At 42.3% G+C, this 12,964-nt stretch overlaps 1 protein-coding gene across 1 annotated transcript in view; it reads right to left on the bottom strand.

Moving 5' to 3' along the window:
• Positions 1-12,964, bottom strand: part of OTOG (otogelin) — a 706,015-nt gene that overhangs the window by 94,951 nt on the left and 598,100 nt on the right. The window contains 3 exon segments of the mRNA XM_030202446.1: positions 5,177-5,296; positions 7,953-8,057; positions 11,632-11,810. Coding sequence (XP_030058306.1) covers positions 5,177-5,296; positions 7,953-8,057; positions 11,632-11,810 — 404 coding nt within the window.

The following is a 12,964-nucleotide window of genomic DNA, read 5'->3' as shown; positions in this document are numbered from 1 at the left end:
GTTGCTTACTGCGCAACAGGGGCTCTGGATTAGGGGGGGGGGGGGGAAGAAATGTTTTAATGTTTAAAAGTTTGCTAATGGTAGGTGCCTTACTGCAAAAAGTGAGGATACTTGTTGGGATATGTTGCATAATGCAGTTGCTGAACAGTGTAGACATACTGCATTCATATGCTTTAATGGCTCGAGGCCGGATGTGAGTTGGGGGGAGGAAGAGAGGATGGCAGGGACTGACCATTAGATAACTGGATGACAAATAATTATTGGCTCAAAGTTGGTTTGCTCTGAAGATAGACATTGTTGGTACTATACTGGAAGAACCTGTTATATATGATTTGTTGCATATAAAAAACTGTTGGCAATAAAATGTAAGGAATTTTCCTTGAAGACGAGAATAAGACTTTGCTGATAATAGGATGCTTTTGCTTTCACAGTGCCGACTAGTGAATAAGTTCATGATCAGTTCTGTTGATTCTTTCATAAGAATGTTCTAATAAAATAACTAAGGAAGTACCAATTAGTCAAAGAATGTTCCAGAATTATAGAGTATTAAGTACGTTAAATGCAGTTGATCTGTTGTTAAGGTCAAATGTTTAACTGTTTCATATGAAAAGAAAGGGTAGGGGTTAGAGATATAACATTTGAAAGAGAAGGAAGAACAAAGCGAAGTAGGAAGGATAAGAAAAAGAAAAAGGAAAAACTTGGAAACAGCCTGTTGCAATTGATCTTTCATGAGAACAAATTTATAATTGCCTTTTTGTGGATGTATTTATTTTTTTGTATCATTTGTATCTTTACACTGTTTTCAATAAAAAAGTTGAAACATAAACTGTGTCCAGAGGTCATGCCATGCTAGGAAGCAGTGAGTAATTTAAACTGTGTCCAGTAGTGGTGCCATGCTGGGGAAACAGTGAGTGACTTGAACTGTGTTCAGAACACTACCACGCTGGTGAAACAGTGAGTGATTTAAAACTGTGTCCAGGAATCAGGCCATGCTGGGGAAGCAGGGAATGATTTAAACTGTATCCAGAAACTGTATCCAGTGGAGAGGAAGGAACAAGGGGTGATATGTGCTGTAACCAAGGACTGTGTCTGGAAGAGGAAATTTCTTGGCCTTGCTGATGGAATAAAGCAATTATAAGCATATTTTTGGAGTCTGCTACTGGGAGTGCTGTGTCCAGGAAAGGGCCCTTCCAGGGTCAGCTGAGTTCATACCTGCAAGAAGGCCTGAAGGTGGGGGCCTGCTGACAATATATATTTGCAAATGAATATGCTAATATGCCCCACCCCATCCTTTGTCCCCCCCAAATGAAACAGTCAAACTACGCCCATGGGCTAAATGGCAGATGACATTTAATATGAGCAAGTGCAAAGTGATGCATATGGGAAAGAGCAACCCAAATTATAGCTACGTAATGCAAGGTTCCATGTTAGGAGTTACCAACCAAGAAAGGGATCTAGGTGTCGTCGTCGATGATATGTTGAAACCCTCTGCTCAGTGTGCGGTAGCGGCTAAGAAAGCAAATAGAATGTTAGGTATTATTAGGAAAGGAATGGAAAATAAAAATGAAGACGTTATAATGCGACCACACCTCAAATATTGTGTCAATTCTGGTTGTCGCATCTCAAAAAAGATATAGTGGAATTAAAAAAGGTACAGAGAAGGGCGACAAAAATGATAAAGGGGATTGAATGATTTCCCTATGATGAAATGCTGAAGTGATTAGGACTCTTCAGCTTGGAGAAAAGATGGCTGAGGGGAGATATGATAGAGGTCTTTAAAATAATGAGTGGAGTGGAACGGGTAGATGTGAATCATTTGTTTACTCTTTCCAAAAATACTAGGACTAGGGGACATGCGATGAAGCTACAAAGTAGTAAATTTAAAACGAATCGGAGAAACGTTTTCTTCACTCAGCTTGTAATTAAGCTCTGGAATTTGTTGCTAGAGAATGTGGTGAAGGTGGTTAGCTTAGTGGGGTTTAAAACAGGTTTGGACAGCTTACTAAAGGAAAAGTCCATAGACCATTATTAAAATGACTTGGGGAAAATCCATTGCTTATTTCTGGGATAAGCAGCATAAAATGTATTGATTTGTTTTGGGATCTTGCTGATTACTTTGTTTCTAAGGTTTCTACTCTCAGAGCTACCTGCCCAGCATCTTCTTGACCTTCACTTGTCCTTTGGACCCCTTGCCCTCTAAATTGCTTTGAGAGTCTAGACATGGCCTCACCCCTCTAGCTAAGTCCATGATAAGTCTTTCATCTGGCAGCATCCCAAACTCTTGGAAAACTGTAGTACTGTACTCTATTCTTAAAGGTAGGCACCTTGATTGTTCATTGTTCTCTAACTTCCATCCAGTCTCTAACTTGCCATTTCTAGCCAAACCTTTGGAGTGCCTTGTTTTTCTACAACTGAGGCCACCAATGTTCTGCACCCTTTCCAATTGGGTTTTCATAAGGATCATTCTCCAGAGACCATCATTACTTCCCTACTCAATTACTGCTATTCTTTTATAGACCAAGGTAAGGCAGTTCTGTTGGTATCATTGGACCTTTCTTTAGCATTTTACCTTGTTAGTCACTCCCTTCTGATTGCTCATCTACAATCCTTAGGTATTTCAGGGACTGTCCTGTCTTGGTTCACTTCTTTCCTCTCTGGCAGGACCTTTTGGATTTCTCTTCCATCTTCTGGTTCTTCCACTTGCTCCCTGGTATGTGGTGTCCCTCAAAGCTCAGTCCTTTGCTCTCTGCTTAGTCCAATCAAACTGTTGATTCAGGAATCGCATGATGTTCTGTTAGTTTCTCCTCAATCTCCATCTAACCGTGACTTTTCCTTGCTTCAGTTATGTCTGGATAAAATTGACAGTTGGCTTTCCTCTCATCGTCTCATTCTAAACCCTAAGAAAACAGTGGCCTTATGGATCACAAGCCACCGGGGTTATTCTAGTACTGTTCTCTTCCTTCAGGGTGCTCCCATTCAAATAGTTGATACGCTTAAGTACTTAAGGATTCTTTTTTACGCTTCTCCCACTTTCAGAATGCAAATCTCCACTGTTGTTAGATCTTGTTTTCACTCCCTTCATCTGATCCACTCAATGAGTCCTTTCCTTGATGATACCAGCTATGCCCTAGTGGCTTCTAACTTGGATTACTGTAAAGTGGTTTATACTGGTCCCACAAACATTCTCAAGAAACTTCAAACTGTACAGAACACTGCCATGCACATCACTTCAATCTGTTGAAGCAACATCAACGGCTTCCCATTCAGTTTTGCATTATGTACAAGATTCTTTCTTTGTCTTTCAAGGTCTTACATAAAAGTACCCCCTCCCCTTTATTTGGCCTCCTTTATTACTCACTATAGATCAGCTAGGGCTCTTCGCTCTTCTGCTTCCCATCAACTCACTACCCCGCCTTAATTTGCGACCAGATTGGAATCCACTCACCACTCTGTCTTCTTTTCAGTAGCACCTTTTCTATGGATCTCTCTCCCCCAGCCAATCCATGCAGAATTATCTTATCTGCGTTTTAGGAGCCTTCTGAAAGCCCATTTGATCTCTTAAGCATTCGCTGGCTCTTTGCCTCCTGGGAAATGGTCAATATCACAGTGATGACTTCTCTAGTGGTTGAAGGTTCTTTTTTTGGCTGTCTCTCTTATCTCTCCCCCCTCCGTTTCTACTATCCTTTATATAGGAGTGGAGGAGTGGCCTAGTGGTTAGGGTGATGGACTTTGGTCCTGGGGGACTGAGGAACTGAGTTCAATTCCCACTTCAGGCACAGGCAGCTCCTTGTGACTCTGGGCAAGTCACTTAACCCTCCATTGCCCCATGTAAGCCGCATTGAGCCTGCCACGAGTGGGAAAGCGCGGGGTACAAATATAAAATAAATAATTGTTCTTTTCCATTTAATGCTTTTTTATTCTAAACCACTTTGACTGTTTATTGAAAGATGATATATAAACACTTTTGTAACAGAGCACCTATCTAGAATGTCAAAAGATAAAATAATAGCACAAATTCTGCAGAAATAGCACCTAGATGTGGATTCTAACATTTACATCTGCTCAAGAACATGTCTAAATGTTAGCTTGTAAAGAAGGCACGCATGTGCATGTTTTATAAAATATTCACATAAAGGACAGATTCAGTAAATGGTGTCTAAGTTTGGGCAACAGAAAAAATCGGCACCCCACGCTATTCTATATAGGGTGCTTTGGGTTGAGCACCCTTTATAGAATAGTGCATATTGCCTATTCTGCACCCAAATTTGGGCACCACAACTTACACCTGGTGAAACCAAGTTTAATTCCTGGCGCCCAATTTAGGCATGCATCTGCAGTATTCTATAACACTGCATGTAAATTTCTGGAATGCACCAACCCGTCCATGCCCCTCCCATGGAAATGCCCCTATAGGTTGCACACTATGAGATTTGGGCACACAGTTTTCTAGAATAGCATGTAATAAAATGCACACACAAATCCAAATTGGTGCCAATTAACATCAATAATTGATCATTGACACCTAATTATTGCAGTTAATTGGCTTGTTACCAAATTTAAGTTGTGCATGCATCTCAGGTTCATGCCCAAATTTGGGCATGAAAATTTGGGCGACCTTTATAGAATCTGGAGGAAAGTGCCATTCTGCCTGGGTTCTATCCAAACTCCTCCCCTGAGCACACCTTCTGTACAAGTACATGTCAGCATGCTTCTCGTGTACTTTTAGTTGTGACTAATTTTATAAGAGGCCTTTTACATGCATAATACAGTGCTTTGTATGTGGAAAAAATGTATAGGGTTGCCCTCTTTGTCGGAAAGACATGAAGTTTTTAACTTTCAGCATTTCCATGGAGGTGCAAACCAATTTTCAAAAGGAAACTCCCTGTGGGCTTCACTTTGATAATCCACCATGGCCTATGCCAGCTGGTAGTCATCAGTGTGCAATACTTTGCAGGTTCAAAGTGTGCAGGGTAAAGCCATGAAAAGCAGACACAGGAATTTCAAAATGAAAATTCTGCACTTGCATTTTCTTGACCTGCTGCATTGCCAGTGCCAGCTCTTTTGTTCATAAGAAAAAACACATTGGCCTGGGGTAATTTTTAAAGGGGTCTTCCCTTACCCACATCCATTTACCCACTTTCAAAACTGCTCCATAAAGAACTGCAAAATCACTTACTTTTACACATTCAGTTTCATTAAATGGTGGACAGATAATGGGCGATGCCACTAAAACTGGTCCTACAGCTGCATTTCTGCAGTCATATCTGACACAGTTAGAAACCCAAGAGGAGCCAGGCTGTGGAAAAGAAAAAGCACCCTCATCTTTATTTTGGTTTTGCATGTACAGAAATCAGTTGCAAGTATAAAACACAGAGACTCTGCATTACCAAAAAACTTATACATTTCAGAGATGTTCTCTTGCTGAACTGGGCCTTTAACTGGTTCTTGGCAGAACCCTTCACTAAAGTCAGATACTGATGGCCTTGTTACTTGTGGGCTGGTTGATTGGCTTTAACAGACAGCTGAAACTTCCATGCAGTCTCACTGGGAAGAGGGAAGGGAATGAGACTTGGTATACTGCCTTCCTGTGGTTTTTGCAACTACATTCTAAGCAGTTTACATTGTATATACAGGTGCTTATTTCCCTAGGGCAATGGAGGGTTAAGTGACTTGCCCAGAGTCACAAGTAGCTATAGTAGGATTTCAACCCAGTTCCCCAGGATCAAAGTCCACTGCACTAACCACTAGGCTACTCCTCCACTCCTGATCATCCTTGAAATGTATTTGTACATAGGTATTTGTGCCAAAGCTCAGGAAAAGACCTATGGGGTTATTCAGTATGCTATCTATGGGATGGGAGGGGTACTCATACCTGGAGATTATCAAGGCCAAGGATTCTTGCAAGGTAGAGCATTAATGCTGCAACGTTTGGGTACTGTGCCATGAGGAACTGCTGGGGTCTCTGGTACAGTAGGATTCAAAAGCACTGGTCCAGACAACAGCACCTGCTATATGGATAAGTTCTGCGGATCAGATAGTGCCTCTGAACATCCTTATAGACTGCCTCTACTTGGGGGCAATTCTATAAAGTGGTGCTAGATGTAAATACCACTTATGGGCATCAAAGGTGCCATCAAAATTGACAGATAGGCACCTATGTGCACTAGACGCTATTCTATAAAATACCACCTAAGTGCCATAGTGCCTAACTGCAAGGTCAGCATACACATAGGCAGAGTGTAATTTACCCAATACTATAAACCAAATGCATCACTTGGCCCATCTAGGCCTGCCAACTTTTGCCTGCCATTAATATGGTGTAAGAGGGCATGCCTACACATGGGCGCCCCCAATGCTGACCTTACACAAGTATTCTGTAACAGAATATTGGCAACAATATGCCATATATAGAATTGGCACTAAATGCACAGCATTGGAGTGCCTAGACTGAGGCGCCAGTTTATAGGTTTGCCCTTTATGTCTACTGTGGGCCAACCAGTGTGATCTCAGAACTTATCCATATCGGACCAAATTCTATATATGATGCCTATAAAATTGGAACCAAAAAAATACGCTTCGGTGTATTCTATAAACTCTGCCTAAAGTTAGGCGCGGTGTATAGAATATGGCTAGCGCTTATCCCTGCGACTAAAATGTAGGCACGCCCATTTAACTAACTAAAACCTGGTGTACATGCCCATTCCTAACTTAGGTACAGATCAGGTGAATTCTATAACACTTCGCATTATTTTTAGAGATGCCCATGACACGCCCATGCTCCTCCCATGGCCATACCCCTTTTTCAGATTCACGTGGTAGAATGTACGTGGACTACTTTATAGAATACGCTTAGTGAATATTGCGTGAAATTGTAATTAGTGCCAATTAGTGCTGATAACTACTTGTCAACATCCAATTGTCAGCGCTGATTGGCTCATTATTCAATTAAGGTATGTGCACAAATTGGCTACGTGTCCCAATTTGTGTGTGTACCTCTAGGCGCCATATATAGAATTTGATAGATAGTGGCAATATTCAGCTTGCTATCCAGATAACTTAGGACAGATAGAAGAAGGCTGTCCTAAGTTATCATGGTAAGTTATCTGGATAGCAGTGGATAGTTGCACTGAAGGTCCAGATATTTTTTGGCTGTTGCTGCCAGAATTTTAAAAAGCACTGACTGTGGCAGCTGAATATTTCTGAAGTGGTTTTAGTGCCTAACCATACCTTGTCTGGCAGAGAGCCACAAATCCCAGGACTCTGTTGACACTGGCTACAGGATTGCTAGTCATAAAGTGGGGCGTTCAACTGCTGCCGAGTTACATCCCTCTCTGGGTATGCCAACTTACCAATTTGTGGTAGCTGGTTTCTATCAAGTTGCTCTTAATTACTTGCTGTAGCTGATGCAATAAAGCTGTGACTTAATGTTTCTACTACATGCTGTGTTTATGTCAAATTCTGTGTCCAAACTGGGTGGGGTGAGGATCTTGAGGAGGGAAGCCACCAGGTGGGATGCACTACTGGTGTCCATGTTAATGAAGCAAAAAGGAACTGTTTTGTTTCAGAAGCTCAGGAGACGGTGTTCTGGCCAGAAGCTTTATCCTAATGACTCTAGGAATTCAGATGAAGAATAAAAAGACCCGGGTAGGGCGCTATTGGCTGTTGCGCAGCTCTGCCGACACAGCTTTCATTTGCTATTAACCTGGAATTTTTCCCCCTATTTTATATCCCTCAACTTTACAACTTAACTTTAGTCCATTTACTGCAGTGACAGTCCTCTGCTCCTTTCAGGTGTCACCACTGAGTGATGACCATGACCATGATCCCCCCTCCCCCTACTTCACATCATTCTCAGCCCTAGCCACATAGGCAAATCATGGACACTGAGCCATTAGTCCAACCCCAGCTTATATAATAGTTGAGTAGACAATTGTGGTAAAGTATAATGGTACCTTATAACTAGTGAGTGTTCCATTAACTACAGTGTGGAGACAAGACACATTCTTACAACTGCCACAACATTTCGTTAAGTCTTCTGGTGGCTCATAGACTTGGTTCTGGAAGGTAACAAAAAAAACAGTGGGATCTACATTATAAATCCTGAAACACTTGCTCAATATTGTTTGGCAATGCTGCTGCTTTCACAAGTGGCTCATCATAAATTTTCTTTTCATGCTCACTCTGTTGTCCACATTTAAATGCATTTACTTTGACCACAAAAGCATAATGGAGCAATTTTCGAAAATGTCTACATTATTATAAAGTACTTTACCCAGTCCTGAAGGGAAAGTTTAAACATGTTTTCTTTTAAAAACTGCCCAAGCAAAAAGTACCTTGAAAATAGCACAAATAAATACAACATGCAACCTCAGGTGAATCTCTGCATAAAGATGATTAATAAAGCACAATAAATAAATAAATATTGCACAATATTTTCTCCCAATGACCTAAACATGCCTCTAGGATCCTCCTATGTTTCACCTGGCTTAAAGTACATGCCTTGTTAATCACCAGACATACTTGTGCTAGGTAGGGGCTGGCCAATTGTTACACATACATTTTCTAAAAAAACAAAAACAAAGAAAATCGACACTTCCACAAACAGTTCAAACAAAAATAAAAATAGTGCAGTGCCTTGTCCCGACAACCTGATGTGCTTAAGTATGAGGCGCTCTGCTATAGGGAAAAACAGTAGAGCATGCCACGCTGAAGCATATTGGGTTGTCAGGACAAGGCACTGCACTCTGTGCAGCCATTTACCATTACTGTTTAAACAGTTCTCTTTGCACTTTAGGCCACATATAGAAAGGACTCCTGAGGAAGGCTGATTTGCAGAAAAACAGCGCATGTAATGTACACTGTAGGATTTGTTGGCCAAGACCTCACTTGTATTGGATTACTGTATGCACTGATGCATTTTTAAAATGTCATGTTTTGTATTAACCTTTTAATATTTTTTTACCCTGGAACAAATTGGCTGTGGTCATTTCCACTCTTTTTGTTTTTGTTATACAAACATTTTCCCCAGATAAATCTGTATTTAACCAGTAATTGGCTTCTGAAACTTGCTTTCATGGGTGGAATTCTTTAAATTAGGTGCTAACATTTACAAGCATATTACACACATAAATCATTAGGATAAAGGTATATATGTGCTTCTGTATGCATATATGTGCATAAATGCCCAAAACCTTCCTAAGCACTATTCTGTACCTATACGCACATCTTATATAGTAAGTATTTTACAACTACATGCACTCATAGGTAAAGTCTGGGCAGAGAGTGGGTTGGAACACTATAACTTATGTGCATATCTTTATTTATTTGCTGCATTTGTATCCCACATTTTCCCACCTATTTGCAGACTCAATGTGGCTTACAATGTTCCTTCATGGCATTTGCCACTCCAGAGTAAAAAGGTACAATTGATATTAAATAGAGAACATGGATAACCTAATAGATTATCGTGAATAAACATAGTGGATCGCCATTACAGAGTAAAAGAGACAGTTGGTGTTACCTAAAGAATATTGATGACCTGGTAGATTAAACAGATAGATTAATAGAACGTTCATTTCAGAGTATAGATGCAAATTGTATACTACAGAGAATATAGATGATCTACAAGAACTAAACAAAAAGTATAGGGAGAAAACATTTTGGATATCAAGTAAGAGGTGTTGTATTACAGTTACTATTATGGGTTTAGGCACAAACATGCCAATTGTCATAAGTGCTTGCACCTAAGCACATACACATATAATTGTGGTGCTCATTTTCAAAACAGATGGATGCCTCAAAATGCCTACAAAAAGGTCCATCTGCTATAAATGTCCAAATCTCAATTTTGGAAAGTCAGAATTTGCACGTTTCATACTGCAGTTCATCCAAATAACAAAGGGGTGTGTTTGAGCAGGACTAAGGAGGGCCCAAAAGTAGGATGTCCAACAGCAATTTCTGAAGAGGAAGAAACGCCCATGTCTAAAAAGTAGGACATTTTCACCTGTTGAGCATCTGACCAGTGGAGAGATTAAGAGGCAGATGCACTAAACGTTTTTCATCGTTAAATGAGCCCTCGGGGAAGAATTTCCGATCCTTTCCATGCACTTAAGCCTATTTTCCGACGACAGTAGCAGCTAACGAAAACGGAATGGAGATGAGCAATTAGTGTGAAAACCCCATTGAAACGACATGCACTAACCTTTTCCGATTGCCTTTACGCAGGAAAAAGGCAGGAAAACTAACGAGAGGTCTGGACCTCTCGTTAGGACAGCTCTGTGCCAGGAAAAAGTGTTAAGTGAAAAAATAAACAAACTTTGAGCCAATCCCAGCGCATTAGCAGAGCTAAAAGCGCTGTGATTGGTCCAAAGGACCTCAGAAAACACATAAAAAAATAAAACTAAAAAAAGGATCGGGAGGGGGCAAGGGCGCTCATCAGGAGCGTCCTGTACGGACGGCCTTGCCCCCCCCCCCCCCGCCGCTGCTCCCCACTTTCCGCCGCTCCCCCCACCCCGAAAAAGCAAAATTGTAGCAGCCCCTGCCCCCCTCCCTTCCTCACTACTCTCAGCTCCGCCTCCCGACATCCTCCGTCTGTGCCCCGCCCCCTTTGGGGGTCGTCGCCGCCATTCCCCTTCTCCATCGGGCCCCCCTCCCTCTTACCGGGCCCGTGCAGCGCCTCTCTCCTCTGTCCGAAGGCGCTGCACGGGCAAGAAGAACGCTGAATCAGCTGATGCCTGCCTTCGCGATAGAGCGTCTTTCTCCTCCTGGGCCCGCCCCTGTCTGACGTCAGTAACACTGACGTCAGACAGGGGCGGGCGCAGCAGGAGAAAGACGCGCCATCGCGAAGGCAGGCATCAGCTGATTCAGCGTTCTTCTTGCCCGTGCAGCGCCTTCGGACAGAGGAGAGAGGCGCTGCACGGGCCCGGTAAGAGGGAGGGGGGCCCGATGGAGAAGGGGAATGGCGGCGACGACCCCCAAAGGGGGCGGGGCACAGACGGAGGATGTCGGGAGGCGGAGCTGAGAGTAGTGAGGAAGGGAGGGGGGCAGGGGCTGCTACAATTTTGCTTTTTCGGGGTGGGGGGAGCGGCGGAAAGTGGGGAGCAGCGGCGGGGGGGGGGGGGCAAGGCCGTCCGTACAGGACGCTCCTGATGAGCGCCCTTGCCCCCTCCCGATCCTTTTTTTAGTTTTATTTTTTTATGTGTCAATTCAATTTGCCATGTGCTTGTGATTTGACTGTTTGTGGCATGCGCAGAGCAGCTAACATAACGCTTGGCTGCTCTGCGCATGATTTGGGGGCCGATTAACGATGTGTATTGTGATTCTTTGATACATTGTACGTTTCAATACCGATTCCAGCATGTGTGACTTTTTTTTTTGGTGCATTTTTCGTTATTTTAAAATCGTTAGGGACTTTAACGATTTAGATTTTTTTACGTTTGGTTGCTGCATCTGCCTCTAAGGCATGAGCCCTCCTTAATCCCCCAGTGGTTGCTTATAACCTAGGTTTCCTTTCGTATCTTTTCCTCTTTTCCTAATTTACAATTTACCAAGGTAAACCACTTAGATATATTTTTTATATGCAGTATATAACATAAAATTGCAAAGTCAAATGTGAAAAATGATATTTCTTACAGTTGCACACTTGGAGACACAGTCTATAGATGTGACATTGATCCAGTGGTACTTTGTAGTTGGGTCAATCACAGAAGTACAGTATGAAGAGTAGCAAACGCCATCAGCTCTATGTTCAACAATACTCTGCCCCGGTTGAAGAATTCCTTTCTCACTACTCAGACATACCTTGTCCTTCACTAAAACAAAACACACATGGCAAGTGTATTATTTTTTTCTTTGTAATTTCTAAACTTGGGGATGGGTGATCTAGTGTGGTGTAAATCTAAACTGCAATCAATTTGGGAAAAGACAGAGGGCAAGATTTGGATAACTAGAGATGAATTGGGACAGACTACAAACAAGCTTTGTCACAAGAGGTGGGATTAGGGAGTGGGGCATCTTTGAATGTCAACAGGGTTTGGGGGTCTTCACTAATCTGGGTGGGGGAGGTGGGATTAGGGAGTGGGGCTCTTTGAATGTCAACAGGGTTTGGGGGTCTTCACTAATCTGGGTGGGGTTAGGGTGGGGTCTTACATGCTTCTGGGGTGGCTTAGGGATCTTACATTCTTTCGGGAGGTTCAAGTGGTCTGGACTGGCATGGAGGATGGTCTTGCTTGGTGGGGAAGAGGTTTGAGGGTGAGGAGGGGTGTAGATGTTGGGAGCAACAATTTAAAAAATCTGCTCCCATGCATAATTGGGCAAAACAGGACACTTTTCTTTCCCACATTCAACTTTTTAAAATTGTTGCTCTGTTTGAATGTGTGGCAAATACCTTTGTATGTGCCAAAGCCCATCAAGGTATTTTACAAATGACATGACATTTAACAGAGCCTTAGAAAAATACAGCCTTAGAAAAATAAATCTCAGTTCCAAGACTTATCTAAACTTGGACTTGGTGTGTACTTGCACTTTAGTAAATTGGTCTCTATAATTAAATGCTGAACTCAGCAAATCTCTCATTAACTTGATACAATCTTCTCCAGGCTCTGCTGGTCCGATATGATACATTAGTGCTTTTTATACTGTACATTCACAGCAAGGCAAAGAAATGGCTTGCCAGGGAAGCTTGCCAGGTGCCCTTGGCCTGGATTGGCCGCTGTCGTGGACAGGATGCTGGGCTCGATGGATCCTTGGTCTTTTCCCAGTGTGGCATTTCTTATGTACTTATGTATTTTCACTTAGGTTCAGGGCTTTTTTTGAGGGGGTAATTGGGGGTACTGAGTACCGGCACCTTTTCCATTGTCTGCTAAAATTGACCCATGCAACCCAAGTTTTACAGATAGAGTTCAGGCTCTACACACCAATTTTGTCTTGTCATAGACTCTGTGACTGGTTGCAGGGGGCCTGTTTA

Source organism: Microcaecilia unicolor, chromosome 4, assembly GCF_901765095.1.
Source record: "Microcaecilia unicolor chromosome 4, aMicUni1.1, whole genome shotgun sequence".
Classification (NCBI taxonomy): Eukaryota; Metazoa; Chordata; class Amphibia; order Gymnophiona; family Siphonopidae; genus Microcaecilia; species Microcaecilia unicolor.
Note: the sequence above shows the minus strand (reverse complement) of the source record. Positions and strands in the feature narration are given on the sequence as shown.